Source organism: Pollicipes pollicipes, unplaced genomic scaffold (genome assembly GCF_011947565.3).
Source record: "Pollicipes pollicipes isolate AB1234 unplaced genomic scaffold, Ppol_2.1 Scaffold_6686;HRSCAF=7923_pilon_pilon_pilon, whole genome shotgun sequence".
Taxonomy (NCBI): Eukaryota; Metazoa; Arthropoda; class Thecostraca; order Pollicipedomorpha; family Pollicipedidae; genus Pollicipes; species Pollicipes pollicipes.
The window spans coordinates 39419747-39439578 of NW_023596921.1; the positions used below are offsets into that span (position 1 = coordinate 39419747).

General features: G+C 55.4%; 1 protein-coding gene across 1 annotated transcript in view; it reads left to right on the forward strand.

Moving 5' to 3' along the window:
* LOC119108295 (leucine-rich repeat-containing protein 26-like) overlaps positions 1-14763 on the forward strand; it is a 30717-nt gene extending 15954 nt beyond the window's left edge. Inside the window, exons 2-6 of the mRNA XM_037231871.1 lie at positions 12552-12896; positions 13005-13309; positions 13434-13641; positions 14389-14532; positions 14647-14763. Coding sequence (XP_037087766.1) covers positions 12552-12896; positions 13005-13309; positions 13434-13641; positions 14389-14532; positions 14647-14763 — 1119 coding nt within the window. The remainder of the gene's footprint in view (positions 1-12551; positions 12897-13004; positions 13310-13433; positions 13642-14388; positions 14533-14646) is intronic.
* Positions 14764-19832: the final 5069 nt, after the last annotated feature.

Genomic DNA, 19832 nt, shown 5'->3' on the forward strand with positions numbered 1-19832 from the left:
CACGAATGTGCCCTGGGCACTTCAGGAAGTACACCAGTTACCACCGCAGGCGGAAAACATATTCCCACACGAATGTGCCCTGGGCTTTTGTACTTTCAGGACGTACAAACCAAATTCTGCCGCTGCGATGGCTTTTCTGGCCTTAAATCGGCCGTTAAGGATAATTCAGAAATGCTCTAACCGCGTACGCCGCGTGATGTGACGCTGGGCTCTTCAGTGCAACACAAAGACTGCGACATGGCACATACGCTCGTTCGCTGCGAATGGCTTTGCTAAAATTGACTGCACCCGCATTCTGCTGCGAACACTGCTCCATTCGCGTATCACGGCCGCAACTACACTATTTCGGCATTTCGCCAGAGCTGAACAGCACCAAAGATCTCACGATAACGTGAAGATCGTGGCACGTCTTTCCCCGCGACGGCGCGATCAACACGGAAGCCTGACGGGCGCAGAAGCTGCGGCCGTCAGTCCGTGGCAGCGGGCGCTAGATGCGCCGCGTCCGTCTGGATCCGCTCAGGACCAATCAGCGTCACCCCCGCTACGGACAGGGCGTTTCTCCGGCACGGGGTGCGCCCGCAGTCCGTGCCGCTGATGTGATGCGGTTCACTTGGATTAAGCGCGCCGGGGCAATCTCCTTGCAAAGCCCACGGGATGTGTAGCGAGTTGCCCGCAATGCGTGAGGATTTCAATTTCGATAGCCACGACACCTGACGAGCTGGCTCATCCACAGCGCCCGCCACGTGACGAGCGATCCCACCCCTCACAGTCTGCGACGCGTGGCGACCTTCCTCGAAAACCGCACGACGTCTGGCAGTCTCCCTCACGGTCCAGGCTACGTGACGTAGCATCGCCTCCGCAGTCCAAGACACGTACCCATTGCCCTACAGGGACTGCGACACGTGACGAGGCATCGCCTCCGCAGTCCAAGACACGTACCCACTTCCCTACAAGGACCGCGACACGTGACGAGGCATCGCCTCCGCAGTCCAAGACACGTACCCACTTCCCTACAAGGACCGCGACACGTGACGAGGCATCGCCTCCGCAGTCCAGGACACGTACCCATTGCCCTACAAGGACTGCAAACACGTGACGATCTCCCCCTTCAGCCCACACGATGAAACGAGGCGCTCTCTGGACAGCCCCCGGTACGGAATGAGTCGACTTCTCCATAGCTTACGACGCACGACGCACCACGCCTTCACAACCCAGTGCTTGTGACCGACCCCCACCCGCAACTCACGTCATTGCGCGACAAGCGTCCCACCAGCAGTCCACGTTACGGCACGACCACGCCCCATCCATAGCCACAAGAAATACCGACCTCTACCATCTCTGCCGACCTGCCTGTTCGTCGCCACATCCCCAGCCTCTGCCCCAGCTAACGGGACCGGTGACGCCGACAAACGGCTCCCGGGTCGCCGGAGGCGGCGGCTCCGCGGTCGGCGGGCGCTGAGTGCCGCCCGTCGCCGGAGGGCCGCGACGCCGGCAAAAACGCCGCTGATTGAGGGCTCCGGTGTCACGGGGGCCCAATACGCCACGATGGCGAGCAAGAACGGAGCGCCGGAGCGACCGACAGTTAGATTGATGCATGTGTCGATTTTCTTTCATCAAGGACCTCAGGAGCGTGTAATGTTCGAAGCCCGATATTTTCAAATCTGAAAATTCGAAGGTGGAAAGCCGCGTACCTGGTTTTACTCTGTCGTGAAGCAGGGAGAAAAGAATACATTATTATCACACTAATTCATTTCATGAATGCCTTCGCTACTGTCCTTGAACGCTTCAAACGAAATCTTGCAGTGGAACCATTTGTTCCTCATTTTGAGAGTTTTTCGATACGCTTCTGATAGCTTGGCACACCGTGATGACTTCCCTCACCACCTGTGAAAGGAGACCTCTAAGTCACGTTCTGACTCTGTCATTGCTTCATCTGAACCAGCTCGTCACTCCCTGACCTTGTGAGAACCCTTGAACTATCTGTGGACCTGTCCCGGACAGTCTTCATGTCACTGCTGGACTGCTTCATGACCACGGGCTAACCGCACTGTATCACCTTGTGATCACCTCTGAACCACCTCGTCACCGCCACGTGCCCAAACTAATGACCACTCCTGGACCGCATCATGAATGCCGTAGACCACCTCGCGGCGAATACTTTGAGCCAACTGTAATCAACCACGGACCGCTTTGATTAACGTTTATCGTTCATTCCATTGTTCGTTACAGCTTCGAACCTTCTTTGAACTGCATTATAATAACCGGTTCCTAGGCCACCTCTCGACCATTCCCGAAGCGAATTCCACGTCACATTTCACCTACACTACGTAGGCTGTGGCTTGGACAACATGCGTGCGAGCACCTGTCGGTTACACGCACGCGATGAACATGAGAAAAAGTTCTTTCGAAGTCAATTATGTACCCGGGAGCAGGTGAAGCTCGTTGTTCATTGTCAAATTGGTCACACAAGATACGTTTGCATTGTGGTCTCTGATCATCTCGCTGCCAGTTGCGGACCAATGCCACGACAAGCCTGCATTTACTTGCTGCTCCAAGCGTTTATATTTGAGGCACGTAACAGGAGCAGGAGCACTCATACGGGCAAACCATCGCACGTGTTACCCAGCACTTCTACTGGGCTTCAAGAAGCACTTCTTCCGCTTGAGCACGTTCGACAAGTCACAGGGGACCACGTCTGATTCATCGCATGTGAAATAAAAAATGATGTATTACATTAAAAAAAGCATTCTGGAAGAGGTGTCTTCTCTTACGATCTCACGAACTGTCAAACCCGTTACAGCCAAATTTGCAGGGTTGGGATTAGGCCAGTGTCAACTATCTTGCGTGCAAATTGTTGGATGCTCGGTTAGGATGCTCGGATTTTTGGTCAAAGTATGTTGGCAAAATTTCCTAGGATGAGACAAATGTGTCTTAATTTTGATTAGCTTCTTAGTCACATAAGTTCCATCATTTCATTCGCGAAAAACGCAGAAATACAGTAGTAGTAGAAGTGACAACAACAAACTTTGAGATGTCTGAAAACATGGGCATTCGACTGAGATCTTGCTCAAGCGCAATTTCTCCTTTTTGTGCCCACCTTTTTAGAGATCAGGATATATTTCCAAAACATCCGCCAGAAGGTGGATTTCGAACACTGGTGAAGACTGGTGGAACACAAGCTGTAACGAAAGAAAACCAAACTTGACCAACGAAGGATGACCCCTGAAGAATCCTCATTTTATGCTCCTTGCGACACCAGCCTCTCTCAACATTTTCATCAAAGGTGTGGGAACGACTACTTTCACGTGCTTGGTTTCCAACAGAAAAGGCTATAGGTCGCAGAGCTCCTTTCGCATTCTTTTTCTTTCTGTCCATTCGAGGATGCCCTCTCGTCTTGTCGGGGAAAGAGCCTCGAAGACGCCGCCCTCCTTCGTCCTCTAGCGACCTGTGATCGTTACAAATGAGATTTACTTGAGGTATGTTTAAGATCCTTGTTGTCGAGGTCCCTCGGTATCGGACGCTGCTAATTTGGTAACCCCATTACTCTATGAACAAATTCCTCTTTGCACGCTGCCTTCAGCACTACGTCTGGTTCTGAGGTCGCGTGCGCCCCATGCTTACAGTGAGCTCATCAAGGCTGGACGGCTGCCATCGGTGTAATGGGCGACTATAATGTGCTGATAGTTATCTTGGTTGCCGGCCGTCTACGAATTGTGCGTTGTAGGACCAACAACATTGACAACTATCCAAACCACGTATGTAACAGAAACATAAAACATGCAGGGAGAATAGCTTTGTGACGTAACACCTATGTGATTTTACAGCAGCATGACACAATTTTGGGGGGCGTAATGTTGCTTTTAATGGGTTTGTTTTTACCGCAATTAGTCTGAGGGCATCGTAATCTCGAGCACTCTCCAGCCTTTGCAGCATTTTCAGCATCACCTGATGTCCCAGTCTTTCACACCGGAAAAGGCCAGACCGGGAAACGAGCGCGCTCTTTGTTAATCTCAGGGAAAAGGAACAGTCAGCGCAATGTCTCAGTCATTTGGGCAAGTATTTCGGCCAAGACAGATCAATGTTAGTCCATATGTATTCCTTTCCTTCCGTAGGTCAACTGCTTGGCTTCTATTGTGAACGAATGCCGAAATTATTCCCATCGAGTGATATCCTTATTTTCATGAACATTTCGCAGCTCCCTACTTGAAGAATGCCGTAGTCTCCCCAGCTCTGACCCATGTCGTTCCGTGCCTGAGAGAATGCACAAATATTGGTGAATGTTGAGCCGCGGTTTTTCTATAGACTGGTGCGAGACAATTCCAAGAAGGCGTTTCCCCTTTTCAATATAACAATAATGGCTGACGTAAACCAGCAAGTCAACTGATGTCCCCAGTCTTACCCCACTCTCGTCTGTGGCGTGCAATGTGACCTCGACGGCCGCTGTGCGCCGCTCGCCAGCCGATGGGGCTTGGGGAGTGCGCCGAAATATGTCGAGAAGCGCGATGTTTCTGCCGAATGATTGGCCGCCTAGAAACAGATCAAGTGGTCCACGAAGCGTCTCAATGATTCCGAATCGTGGAACGAAAGCCGACAGACCGGAAATGGATAGATGGCGACACGAATACAAATGGAGCGGCTGGTCCGTGGGTGCGGCGCGCGTCGTCACCGGCGCGCCAGACGAAGACTGACTTGGGTGTGATGTCGATACTTGGGTCTGGATATCAACGTGGCGACGGCTGAAATATCAGGGAACACCGCGAGGCAAGAGCGCCTGTCGCCAGGCATCTGAATATCGAACTTCAACTGGAATTGAACTGAAACCTTGGTTGGAATGAGACCGACACAGTTGCGAGGAACGATTGCAGCCAGCATATTTCAGCGATAGTCGGTGTTCAAATGCGCGGACTAAAATAGCACATTTGAGTATCGGAGTTCCACGACGGGGAAAACATCCCGTCGCTGGTCATATCTAGTATTAGCAAAATTGACGTCAATTATCTGTATAGCACCACTTTATGTGAGTGTGAAGGGGAAATGGACTCTGTACGTGCGTGCGTTTGTATTTTGGAGCACAAACCACACGTTAGCATTTCGGTGACAGATAAACGGAGAACTTTTACACACATGACGCAGGAGCGGCAACGTCATTGCCTCGAGTCAAACCATGAATCACCCGGGTTCGCCCGAGGGAGGTGGTTGAATGCACCCCATTCGGGATTCTGGAATAACTTCTGAACTTCACAGGCAGGTCTGCCAAATCTGTGGCTTTACCCAGTGCTTCGCCGAATAAACCATTGTTGATCTGTTGAGACACCAGAGGTACTGCCAGATGAACCACGATTCACTTTCACGTTTTTTTTGTGCTCATCTGAACTAGTTTGTGGGTATCTACACGACTACTCAGAAAAAAAATGCTTGTATGCATTTCCTAACCTTTCAGGGAAAACCGGCTTGACGAGACTGATAATAATCTTCCACGAAAGCGGGCTTACTTTTACCACTAACCCCAGTTGAACCTTATATATCATCCATGATAGTGATAGTTCATTGGCCGCCAAAGAGTTTTTGCCGAGTAATGTCCCATGCCAACAGACTTGTATACTTCCCTGTTGTGTTGTGCGCACTCCGACAGAACTAGGAACTGGCGAACACGTGCGCCGACGAACGCAGCAGAACACAAAGTAGTCGCTAGAGTAAGCTTACCCCGATGAGCCCTAGGGAAAAACTTGTCATCTAGCTAAACCAGATTCCCGGCATCTCATCTGTGGTGGAGGCCCGCGTCTCCCGGACGTCCAGCGGGAGTCCAGGCGCCGCCGACCCGGCCCGTAGGGCGGCTTATTTCAGTGCGTGGCACACTCTGAACTGACGCAACCACGCGGTCTCGCGCGCCGGCCGCCGCCGACCACACCGCAGCAGCTCGGCTTAATCAGGCGCCGGCTCGCACCGTTTAATGGGCCCGCTGCCCGGAGGCCACTTCGATAAATCGATGTCACGTGATCAGGAGCGCGTGTCTAGGGCGACATAGGGCGGCGGTCAGGGCGAGTTCTCGGCTAAGTGCGGCAGGGCTTCGTGAGCGGACTCACGAGCTGTGCCGCTAGGGGGAGCCACCGGACCTGCTGTTTACTCTGCGTTTTAGTCCAAGTCCTCGAGGCAGAGTGTTAGCACCATAAGTCCTTCGGCAAATAGAGGGCGCCGATACAAGATCGCCGGGATTTTGAAACACCTCATCAAATCATCCGCAAATAAGAACATGAATGTAGTTAAGACGAAGTCCCTCTCCCTTTAGATTAAATGTACGCATCCGTGCTGCGAAAACTGTGTGGCGTGCAGAGACAAGTGAGCGAACCTGCTCACTGGAGGAACCATCGCTGCAGCGAAATCAGAGTGGGTTACACTTGACCGCGCATGGCACCGCCCACGCCTCTGGCTGGAGGTGGCTGTGGCCAGCAAGGCGTACAGCAGTTCCGTGAGAACAAAACAATGTTTGATGTCTCCAAAGAGCGGTCATGGGCCTTTGTAGTCATACACTTATAGTGTGCTGTGTTTTGTCATGTCTTTGAGCATCTGATGATGATTACTTACGTTTTGGTGTGGTGTAAAACTTGGTGTGATGCCAAATTAAAAGCCTTTCGGCCGTTCTTATCTCACGCTCCCCTCTGATTGCCGGGTTTCCTGCATGACCTTAAGAAGGGGCACGGGTCACCGTGCCTGCAGGCAGACCACTTGTATGTGCCCCTGCTGGCGACCTGGCTGATGACGCTGCTAAGCTCCGACAGAGCCGGACGTTCGGATCAAGCTGGGTGTTTGTCAGACCTTTGGGCAGCACAGGAGGCGGCTGTAGGCGATATCACGTCGGCTGCTCTGACTCGACAGAAGAGTAATTGCGCCTTGTCATGCTCAACTGATGTACCAAAAGGTGGTTCTGGTCAAATAGGTTGTTCTGACGTAGCCTCTGGCAGTGAAAAATTGCAATTTTACCTGTCAAGACTTGCTTTTCGGGCCCCTGGTGCGGCATCGGGATCTTGACCCCTCGGCCAACCGATAGCGCACAACTTGACCTTACTTCTGACCAGGCTAGTGACGGCCAATGACATGCCATCCGGTCCCGAACTGCCTCGTCCCAGCTGACGACATATGACGCTGTTGTGACCAGGCGTCGGCCGACTAGTGATACATCACCCGGTCGTGTTCGAAGCGGTAACGCCCGGCTAACCGCATGCTGCTGACCCAGACTGGACTGATGCTCACCGGTGAGCCAAATAATGACATGTGACCCGACCCTGCTCAAACTGCACCCGGATGTTGACAGCCACTTGGTTTGGGCCGGACTGGGAACAGCCGATGGTGTGACAGGGCCTCATGAGCATGAAACTATAAAATCAGAGTCGAAGGCGAGCTGGGCCAGCTGATGATGACGTCAGCGTCTCCTCGCCTGGCAAGAGTTGTCCAATGACACGTATCTGGCTCCGGCCGGACTGGCAAACTAATAAAGCGCCGCTTTCGTCCCGCTGGTCCCGGGTGCCTGTTCTCACCGGTCACCGGGTGTCATTTCTCATCGGTCGAGGTGCCTGTTCTCACCGGTCCTGGGTACCTGTTCTCACCGGTCCCGGGTGCCTGTTCTCACCGGTCCCGGTTGCCATTTCTCACCGATACCGGGTGCCGGGCGTCTTTGGAATTGACGCCTCATCTAGTGACGTTCTGAATGATCATGGGATTATTCATTAACTGGCACCATCGTTCATTCATTGGTGTCGTAATATCACACGCCGGTGGCCGTTTCCGGCGTAACTAACAGACAGCGATTCCATTCAGCCAGTGGTATCGGTCGGTCTAGTGTGTTATGTACGCGCTGAAAATGGAATACATGTTGCAGTGGTGAAGGCTCCTTTCAGCACCAGTGCAACTGCGTAATGTTTTGAAATGCACGCGCCATCATTACTTTGTTGCCACTCGTCTAAACGAAAATTAAACTCGGAGTTTCATTAATCATGGCACGCAGCGCGGAGCAGGCCCTGTGGGATTGTGGCATGATTGGGGGTTTTGATATCAGTGCATATAAGCTTAAGGCAGGGTTACGCCTTCGGAGGCGCATCGCAGGTCACGGTAGAGTTCCCGAGGCCTCACCCCTCGTTAAGGGGGGTGCCAACTAGGCCTCCACCACGGCAAATGGTCTCATCACTCACAGGTCTACCCCGTACTTAAACCATTTGGTCGCGGAGCAGGACTCCATTCGTCAGGGCCATATGCGAGTGTGGCATGGACCCGGCTGCGTGCCGGCATGCAACAGACCACACATGCGTCACGGCACGCATGCGATGGTAGGCGCCGTCCTCCCGGACTGGGTCTGGGCCGCGTCCGGGGCGGAGCTCTCGTCAGCGCGGTGCCATTTCTCCCGCGCGGAGGTGCTGTGCCGAGTTGTGGTTAAATAGCCCGTCATCGTCAGCCGTTATCGGCGAGCTTCCCCACCATTTCCGCCGAAATAACCGGCCCCGAGGAATCAATACACCACGGAGGCTTGCGGCGTGATTTAGAGCGCGCTTGCATGGGATGGCCCGTCTGAGTTTTACCCGAGCGGAAAGGAGCGAGGTCGGGCAGGGGGAAACAAAGCGGCGTCCCGGGGGCGGCGCTGCCTAACGACGTGTCCCCGAGTGAGGGGCTGGACGCACCAAACAGGTCGCATGCTTAAGCAACATTTATCGGTCACAGTCGTTAGCGACAGAGCATGGAGGGCGCGAAGCCCGCCTTTGACGGTTTTGATATTTAGCCCGAACGCTTAGGCTGGATATATTTCTGGAAATAGCGCCCACGCCAAACGGCGCTTATTGCGCGAATCCTGAGCCCGCCATCCGACTGTGAAAATCCGGTCAACGGAAGATTTTTGCGTCGAAAACTCAGCGTGCCGCAATCCTCGGTGCGGTCCTTTCTATGGTCCTTGGTCCGACGCACTATGGCCAACAAGTTATGCACCCTATAGTTAAGGGAGTTAAAACTATAAAGAGCAGATGCATCACAATTAATTCCGTCGAATCAAATGATGGAGACATGCCAAAGATATCTGCAATGAAAAAACGCGTGCACCGCATTGTCATCTACTGCCTACGCATACCACTAACGGCACGGATTCTAAGCGACGCATCAAATGTTCCAGTAACGAGGAGTACCTCACATTCCCCCATTTTACCTGGCGGGAAATAATCAAGCGTGGCACCTGCAGACACAAATGATGATCCGCGCTATAGCCGTCAGACAAAGGCCGGGACCGTCCGCTGACTGTCCGCCTGTCACCCCCACTATCGCGGGCTCGGTTTCACAATTGATGACGCCCGCAAATGCTTCGTGTGAAACGCGGCCACAAAATGAAATATGCGACCAAATCAGCCCACAGTTTCCCAGCGCAGAGATCACGGAGCGTGTGGAAACGAAGCAGATCAGTGTAAGCTGCAGTCGGATGCAACTAACACGTCAATGGCGGCCCGCGGGGCGTGACGCAAGAGCGTCATGAGAAAGCAGACCCGCACGGGTCCGGCGCCTCTGGCCGAGGCCGGACTCGGACGACGTCGGCTCAGTTCTCCGTTCGCTGGAGCACAACTACGAAGCACCGGAGCACGGCCGCGCGTCCGACCAGCTGGGGACACATGGGCCGCGGAGACGCACGCAGACTCACTCGACTCGACTCGACGACAGGACGACTCGACTCAACTCGACTCGACGACATGACGACTCGACTCGGAGACGCACGGACGCAGTCGGCTGGACGGGCACTCAAGCGCCAGGGGCTCGGCTTCCGTGGGAAACAGCACGCTTGCCAGGGATGGTTCGGCTCGCAGGAACACGCACACGGTCGACCCACCGGGGACGTACTCGACGCACTCGATGGTGAGTACACATGAGGCTGACTGGTGAACTAACACACCCGCATCACCACGGACACACCCGGCCCACCACGGACACACTCGGCCTGCAACGGACACACCCGGCCCCACCACGGGCACACACGGCCCATCACGGTCACACCCGCACCACCACGGACACACTCGGCCTACCACGGACACACCCGATCCACCACGGACACACCCGGCCCACCACGGGCACACTCGGCCCACTACGGACACACTCAGCCCATCACGGGCACACCCGGCCCACCATGGCCACACTTGGCCCACCGCGGGCAACTCAGCCCACCACGGACACACTCGACCCACCACGGACACGCGAAGCCCACCACGGACACACGAAGCCCATCATGGGCACATTAGATCGCTGAATGGGTGGACGATCGACTAACAGCGACTCAGTCAGCTCGGGCGCGCCAAAACCCGAGGGAACGCGCCAGGTGGGGCGTCTGCAGTGCCGGGCGGGACCCCGCTAAAATCGCCGCACGTCGCTCCGGACTAACTCACAGCGAAGTCGGCGCGACCGGACCGGTGCCGCGCATTGGCCGACTCGGCCCGGTATCATGAATAGCTAATGCGGGGGTTGTCGTGTTGTGCTGATCTGCAGTCGTGGCATGTCGCATTGATTTATTGATGTGGAATGTGAAGGAAATGAGTCGTAATGATAGGACGGCCGGTGGCAGCCCCGCAGGGTCGCTGTCGGCTGCTGCCGGCGAGCGCACGTGCCACTTAGTCTCAGAGGCAGTCGTTAAGTCACGCAAGGGACTGTACTTCCAGTCAGTCACTACGCAGTTGACAAACACCGTCTTCCGTATGCAAGCGTTGTTTGCGAAGACATTGTGATGACATTGCTTACTATCGTATGGGTACCAATCACTTCATCGAGCCTTGACAGATTCTTTGTTTTGGTCCACATGCCAGGTCAGGGCAAAAAACCATGGCACGCAATTGATTTTTGGTTGGCACCTCGTACGTTGTAAATGCCGCCGACCAAGCTACTTGAACTCACTGGACTTTAGAAGAGGTGGCGTCATATTGGAAATAAGTGACATCCTTGGGAAAATGTTAAGTGTGATGGCTATTCGCTGCCATGAAATACACAGAGGGCCGGTACGTCATCTTCATGGAGATTAAATGCTTCACACGAATTAGGTGTGCCGACAAAGGTATTTCGAGTAAAGTTTATAGGATGTTGAGACACTTCAAGGGTGGAGTGTATAAGCGACTTCTTATGAGATATACAATAGTTCAATACAACTTTTGTAACATAAACCTTCAAAGCACTTAGCGACTCTGTTTTTAGACCGCATTTGGGTAAATTTGAATTCACAAATTCAAATTTAACTTCGTGTGTGAACCGTCAGGGGCATCCATTCTCGTGCAGATTTGAGAAAAACGAATTCGTCCACCTACAGCAAGGGTAGCGCATCAACAGTTCAAAACTGTTCAAAAACGTGTTCTCACATTCAGGCAGTTCCGTAGACAGAAACTCTTGCAAATCTACTTGCATAATTTGAACACCGTTCCCATGCGCGCTGGGAAATCAAACGAAGTGCAGCTGCGAATTTTGCCTTCAGCATACGCCGGGGAGGTGAATATACGGCAGTGCCATGGTTCCAGCTGTGCAGCGTTGGGTACAACGTGTTGCGGCCGAATCAAGGGTGCGAATGTGCCAATACCCCGGCTGTTTGCCATTTGCTTGGGCTGAAAACATAACTCAAGATTGATAGTTGTTGCTCGTTTTCGACAAAGATACATGGAAAACGTCGGCTTTGCCCAATACCGATCAACATGAACATACCCATCAACGGACTGGGCCTACCCCGCACAAAAATAAAGTTTTAGCCAAGCATGCAGCAAGTTGCAGCGTGCTCACCTGCTAAATATGCAATGTTCCGTTTTGCTGGCATTTTCTATTCATTCTGTAGCATTTTTGCAAGCTTTGGCAACACACACACACACACACACACACACACACACACACACAACACACAACCCACACACACACACACACACACACACACACACACACACACACACACACACACATACAACCACATATATATATATATATATATATATATATATATATTGTATATGACCCTTCCGTAACGTTATTCTGGATTTACAGGGGTTGATGACATTGCGAGGCCTACATTTCTACTGGCGCTCAGGAAAGCAGACTTGGACGCCTTTTAGTAGGCTTCGTCGCTTTCAAAACCTGGGCGAGGAGCTGTGCCCAATAATTCAGTAGTCTAAAGGATGCACAGAGGGTGCGCATTTCCAGTAGCACAGCCAGTTCCGGCACCCCATCGCTGACCGGCCACTCACAGTCGAAGGATTGCTGACCATACATCTCCTCGTTGGATGGATGTTCCGCTGCGCGCGCGCGCACGGCGGCACTACTCTCATCGACGCTCCCTGCCGGCAGGGTCGCCGGGCGAGGCTGGCGTGCCGCCGGCATTGATGACCGCGCCGCCTGGCGTTGCAGCACGGCGCCCGCGGGAGTCGCCATGAGCACGAGCCCCGTGCGCCATGGCCGGCCATCGCCCGACTCCGCGCGCCCCCGCCGGCGCCGCGCCGCCGCTCTGGCTGCCGCTGTGCGTGCTGCTGTGCCTGCCGCCGGGCGGCGGCGGCTGCCCGGGGCACGTCTGCGAGTGCAAGTGGCGTGACGGCAAGGAGGCGGCGCTGTGTGTCAACGCGTCGCTGGTGGAGGTGCCGTCCGGGCTCGACGCCGGCACGCAGGTGCTCCGGCTGGACGGCAACCGGCTGCAGGTGCTGACGGCGGACACGTTCAGCCGCCGGGGTCTGCTCCACCTGCAGCGGCTCTCGCTGGCCGCCTGCCGGCTCGGCCACATCGACCAGCGCGCCTTCGCCGGCCTGGCGAACCTGGTGCAGCTGGACTTGAGCCGCAACCTGCTGCTGCTGGTGCCGTCCGACTCGCTGAAGCGGCTGGTCGGCCTGCGCGAGCTGCGGCTAGGCAACAACTTGATCACGCGCCTGGCGGCTGACGCGTTCTCCGGCCTGGCCGAGCTGGAGCGGCTGGAGCTGAACGGCTGCCAGCTGGCCACCGTGCACGCGGACGCGTTCGTCGGTCTCGGCCGGCTCCAGTGGCTACGGCTGGACAACAACCGGCTCACCACGCTGCCTGCTGACAGCCTGACGCCGCTGGCGAGCGTGCGCGAGCTCCACCTGCACGGCAACGCGTGGTCGTGCGACTGCCGGGTGCGGCCGCTGAAGCGCTGGCTGGAGAGGACGCGACCCTCGCACGCCGAGGAGCCGCGCTGCGCCGAGCCGCTGCGGCTGCGGGACGCGCCGTTCGGCACCGTCCGGCTGGGCCAGTTCTCGTGTCCGCCGGTCATCCGACAGGGCGCGCGCCGCCACCAGGCCTGGGCCGGCGACAACGTGACGCTTTCGTGCTCGGTAAGCGCCTCGCCGGCAGCCGACGTCAGCTGGCTGTGGCGCGGCCGCGTCATCGCCAACGGCTCGGCCATGCGCCCGGCCGGCACGAGCTTCCACGTGTTTCACCACGGCCGCGAGGAGAAAAACCAGCATGCTGACCATCCAGGCGGTGCGCGCCGCCGCCGCCGGCCGCTACATCTGCGAGGCGCGCAACTCGGCAGGCCGCGTCACGCGGCCCGTCACGGTCAGCGTGACGGAACGGGAGGGCGTTACGCACCTGACGCTGAAGCTGGACCGCGGCCTGCTGCTGGGCGCGCTCGTCGTCGGCCTGCTGCTCAGTCTGGCCGTCTGTATTTGCGTGTGTCTGTTGTGCACGCGGGCGCGTCGACCGCCGACGCCTGCCAGGCCGCCTGCGGCGCCGCCAGAGTCCGCCACAAGCCCGGCGGCGGCGGGCGGCTGGCAAACGGCGGCCCGCCGGCGCCCGGTCGGGTGCCGAGCCTGCCCCGACCGGCGACGGCGACGGCGACGGCGGCGGCGGCGACGGCGACGCGGGTGCGGCCAACGGGCACGACCCAGCGTCCGCCGCCGCCGGCGCAGGACGCCGTGCGGCCGGCGGCGGCCCGGCCAGAGCCGGCCCGGCCGGGCGGCGTCCGGCCCCGGCCCGGCGGCCCACTGGGGCCTGCCGGGCGATCGATGGCCGCCGGCAGGTTGTACGGCTCCGGAGGAGGCCGGCCCGCGGCCGGCGCGGCCCCGCGCCGTCACCACCGGCGGCAGCCTTCGCGGCGGCTCCGGCGGCCGGGCTGCGCGGCCCGAGTGGGCAGAGGAGCGCAGCGCCGTCGGCGGCTACTGCACGCTGCCGCGACGCGGCCCGCCGTCGGCGGCGCGGCGCTCGCCGCCCTTCTCCGACCGGTCCGAGTCCACCTGCAGCCCGCCGAGTCCGGTCGGGCGGCACCGCGGCTGCGACGCCGAGCCGGTCGCGCGGCCGGAGTCGGCGGCGGCGGCGGTGCCGCGCTGCCGGCCGCGCTACCCGAGCTTGCCGAGCTCGCCCGTGCCCGCCGACGCGGACGACTGCGGCGGCTACACGTCCGACCAGTGCGTCCGCCACAACCCGTACACGTACCACGCGGTGCAGCTGGATCGCTACCTGCTCGAGTACCGCTCGCTGCAGGACCAGCTGGCCGCCATGCAGCGCAGCTGCCACAACCTGTCGACGGACCGGCGGCGCAGCCAGCAGGGCGTCAGTCTGCAGCGACGCAGCCTGCCGTCGGTCACCATCGCGGACGAGGAGCCCGCCGCGCCGCCGTCGCCACCTCCGTCGCCGCCGCCGCCGCCGCGGCCAGCCGTCCGCCAGCTCAAGCCCATCTTGAAAAGTCACGAGCACGTGACTGGCACGGCTCAGGCGCCGGTGGTGCGCAGAGCGCCGTACTTCGCGGCCACCGACACGTATTTTTCTTACAGCGAGAGCTAGCCGGCTGGAGGCCGGGCGCCTCCTCCTGGGACGAGCGTCGTTTGTTCTGAGGCTTCCAGAGGCTTCCACCCCCTGTCGCCGGGAAGGAAAACAGTGGAAGTGCCGCGCGGCGCGAGCGACCGGCCTCGCTGGGGCTGAATGTTACGGGGCGTCGGAGACGTCGGAGTCGGATTGGGCGTATGCAAACGTGGGGTTTGATTCATCTGAAGGCCTGCTGCGATGGTTACTGGAATTGTGTCGTGTTTGAAGGCGAAAACGTGCGGATTTATCCATACTGGCGATGTGACGGCCGGAGGTAGCAGACATTCTGATCGATGACAGGCTGCGTGACCATTATTGTGTTGGCAGGTGCGCGTGTTATAGCATACGCATGTTGTTATGTGATGATGTAATCAATATTGGATGTTTTCATCTTGGCAAATAATCACCTGCCCCAGAAACGCCTTTTACCACTGTGGTCGACGTCTAGTTACGTTTATTTCCGCCCCGGTTTTCAGGAATCAACCAGAAATGACAGGCCCGGACTGCAGTAGATTGAGAGAAACTTGTTTGTCTAGAGCCAAAGGGAAAATGTTGCATTGGACGGCCGGCGTTTTAGTCTTGGACCATCATCACGAGTGATTGGATGGGGGTAATTTTGAATGATGATCGTCAGTCAGGACCATCATTCCTACTGATGGATCCGCGCTGCAGCGCGATATATGAAACCCGTAGCTGATATGAAACCTTGCCAATTAAGTATATCAAGGCCGCCTTGTGGCTGGCCGGCTAGTCGGCTAGCCGCCGATCCCGCTGGCCGTCTAGCCGCCGATCTGGCCAGCCGACTAGCCGCCGATCTGGCTAGCTATCTCGCGGAGAGGCACTGTTAAGAAATACATAGAGACATAAATATATCACCGAGTTTCTTCCTTTTTTAATCACACAAGAATACACGGCAGTTGCATCTGAAGACCTCGGGCAATATTTCTAAGTTTTTGGTGGTTAATTCGTGACATTTAACATAAATTTATCAGACTTTACAGAGTACAGCAGTCCTGGAGCGTATGTCTGTGTAGACAGTATGTTTATCGTGAATTTAAGATCTTAACTGTAATTAGCGGCGAGTTTTGTAAGCCAGCTTAACGATCGGCCAAACCATGCTAAATAGATAACTATTTGACCTAAGTAACCCTCTGCCTGCCGCACTGTCCGAAAACTAAGAAATTTACCAAGGTGTGCCTGACGTGTGGCGGCTATTTACGATAAGTTTGGAAATCTGTTTTGCTCTTGTGATGTTGAAATCAATTAATATTTGTCCAAATTTACTTAAAAATAGGAGTACGTGAAACACCGCGTACCCGCACGTAAAACTATGGTTAAATTGCGATATTTAGGCACACAAGCTAAAGAGGAGGTCATTTGACTTGATCTTTATTCTAAGGTATTGATAAGACGGACGTGCCGGTCAACCTAAGGTGCTTTTTACTCTATGACGTCATGCGATACAGACCAGAGTGCGCGGGTTCCTACCTTCGCTAATAAAACTAGTGTCTGGTCACAAAATCGGCAATCCGGCTAGCCGCTGACTCGAAAACCAGCTTGCCAGAGCCACCCTGGGATGCATGTCTTTATCATCAAATTTATCTCGCAAGTGTAGGACTCTCGAAGTATCTATTAAACAAGAGTACAAAAACTGCTAGCTGCTTTTTTAATGAATGACGGTGGAACGTGTGTCCAGCTTTTGAGTAGAGACAGTTCAAGTCATCCTGTCATTCCTTCTATCAAAATCGCAACGCTGTTGTTTTTCATCGCCATTTAAGCTCTACATGAAGGAGATAAGATACGCAAACTCTACCAGTTAAACGCATTTTCCTCCGTCATGAGGTGAGATGATATTCGAATGAAACACGTATCGCGCACTCCGTGGCAGTAAGAGGACTCCATGTCGTGTTATGCGGATGCCTTGTTACCCATCATTAAATACAATACAAGTGTACGTTACTAGTGCCCACAAAGTCCCGTGTTACCAGCTCAGGCGATGTTTCGGTACCACTGGTACCGATTCTATACTGGCTGCCGATTCCGTGGTATCGTGAACGATACCGCATGGCACATCTCGCTTCTGAAATGACGGCGAGTACGATCACGATAATGAATTTTTCCAAAATGCGGCAGAATGGCGATTCTGCGCATTTATGCCAGTGGTGTTCAACTAACTCAGCAAATGCGTTTACTTAAAAATATCCTTCCTAAACTACGTAAGTTGTTGAGTGCATTTGCGAGGAACATCATGCATATAGGTAAGACAGTTGCTATCGTCATATTCCTCAAAGAAAAACCAGGTGAATGGAGAGCTAGATGCGGCTGGATTTCGGCAACATGCAGCCATTCAAATGAATAACAATGATGTAGCAGTATGTCGCCGAAATATCAACGCATATATCTCTCGATTCTCCTGGTTTTCCACTAGGAAAAGGGCTATTACCACAGTCTTATCTCCTTCCTCGATATAAATTTACGGCTCTTGTGTTGGCAGAACTCATCTCGCATATCAAGCTGCGGTGCACGGTGCGCCGTGTCAGGCGCGGTGCGTGCTCGAGGTGCCTTAAATGCTAATGCATCTTTTCAGGAGCCGCAGACGCGCCACTTACGACGCCTTTCAGTGCTGCTTTCCCACGACGGAACGCAGGCGGCGTCGGCACACGTCACGTCGGACGCATTGCTGGAATTTTTCAGAAACCGGAGAGCGTTTCCGAATGGCGATGCAGCTTGGGCCGACGTTCAGCGGCGGGGACGCGTGAATCAAGCATGGGCGGCCACGCAGTGAGTATGCCTTCCACCAGAGGACGTGGCCTGAACACCCAGTTGTGTAGACACGGCCGGCTAATAAAACACGAGCAGACATTTCGTCGTGGACCGGTCGGGAGCGCGCGTCACTGGCATCAGTTATTAGTCAGTCGGCAACTACAGCGATCCCACTCCATCACAGCCATCACTGCATGGCACCACTCCCGCATCACGAGCATCACTGCATCTCACTCACAGCCCCGCCCCGGCTCCGTCAAAAGCTCGCTTTCCGTGCGATGCCGATACCACCCAAGAACAGTCAAGAACAGCCAAGAAGATGCCGCGTCCCCGCGTCCCGTGCGGCTCTGATGCCCGGTGCGACTCGCCATCGTCCCGCTATCTCTCGGCCGTGCCCACTGTCTACCCCTGCTGACGATGGCGGCCTGCTGCGAGTAACGAGACAGCCACCCGCTATTGGCGCCGACTCCGATGGCGATGGCCGCATCCAGGGAGGCCGAGACCGCAGGCGGGCGACGGCCCGTATATCGATCCGGCGTCGAAAAGGCACACGGCACACGTGCAGCACGTGGCGCCAGACCAGGAGTCGTTTCGTTGGGCTGCTTTGAGTTTCGTGCTCGTGTAACAAATACGTTATTAATACCACGTGTCCCTGTTGCGAATAGCAAAGAGCGTTGCTATGTGTTCCGTTTAGGTGCAGCACCCAAATCGCCCAATCATACCACACTAATTGACGGCATAATTAAGAAATAAATGCATTCACAGCTCGTTGATTGCTCCTTTTGGCCTCGTACGCCCTAACTTTGCAGCGTGACGGAAGAGCAATCCAGCCATCAACAAAGCATTAGCCCACATAAATTTGGAGCAACGGACATCTGTATGTGTTATGCCTGCACTGCTTTCACTGCGGGCTTTCCTTGCGACGTTCGGGAAAGCGTACCTGAGTCCGTGCTTGCGGTCGTAATTCATTTGTTTCTGGAAGCACGTCTTACTGTCTTTCTGTCCGTCCGTCTGTTTGCCCGCATTTCTGTAGCCAGACGCACAGCACAGGCGCCTGCATGAAACGCCGTTAAATTGCGCGTAGGTGTTTTATGTGAATGATGAACATCCCATGAGAGGGCAACGACGCAGTCGGTGGTAAGCAAAGCGGGCCGAGCGACGCCAGTCATATGATGTCACAATTGTTACCATGGGTCATTATTACTATGGGTGGTAATTAACATGGGCGATTGTTACTGTGGGCGACCTTTGGGCGCCTATCTCTCGCACCATCACTTAAGTTTGGTGCCACCGCCGATACTGGCACAGCGCCCTCATTGCTTTACGGATGAGTGCTGAACTCGAGCCGGCAAGGTTTGGCCGCGCGCTGCAGTACCGGTACCGCGGCTTGCGAGATACTGACTGCAGCCGGGCACGCCTGGTGTTGACGCACTCCCTGATGTGCCAGGCAAGGTATAGCTGCAGCACCACTGGTGCCGACGTACTCCTAGATGCATCGGCCAAGGCGCAGTTCCAATACCACTGATGCCGACGTACTACCCGCTGTACTGGCCCAGGCACCGCTTCAGTACCACTGGTGCCGACGTACTCCTCGCTGCACCGGTTTAGGCACAGCTCCAATACCACTGATGCCGACGCTCTCTCCACTGAACCAGCCTAGGTACAGACCCGGAACCACTGATACCGGCATGTTCCCCGCTGTACCAGCCTAGGCACTGCCCCGGTAACACTGGTGCCGACGGGGCTATTGGATGCGCTCTCCAGCCCACGGATATGCTGCATGTTTATTTTAGGGCCATCCGCATTTTGTTTTTAACGCGCAAGATGCAAACTGGGTGCTGAAATGAGCTGGTCAAAACTAGTGCCAATGCCAGGGACATAACCAGCCAAGTGTATTGAGCTTCTTATGGCTGTGTGTAGAGACATTTTATAAATGCCACCCTGTCCTGGTTAAGGGCATCGAAGCGTGCACATTGAAAAGTTATATGCTGGAAAAATATAAGTGCGCCAAAGTCAGTCAATGCAACAGCAAGTGCTCAAGCCGTGTGGAACTTCCAAATTGTGCATGACGCGCGTGTGTGATTGTGGCGCTCAATCTGTGAGTATCGAGCACGAAATTTGAGAGCCACACATGCTTTCTCACTCATTCCTGCGTTACCCGGTACACACATTTGAAACCCACACGGCGTTACTTAACGCTGTTCCGAATCCGGCGTCCAAGTAACCCCCCCCCCCCCCCCCTCCGCTATGCGCAGTACCCAGACCGCCGCACTGTAGAGGCCGTG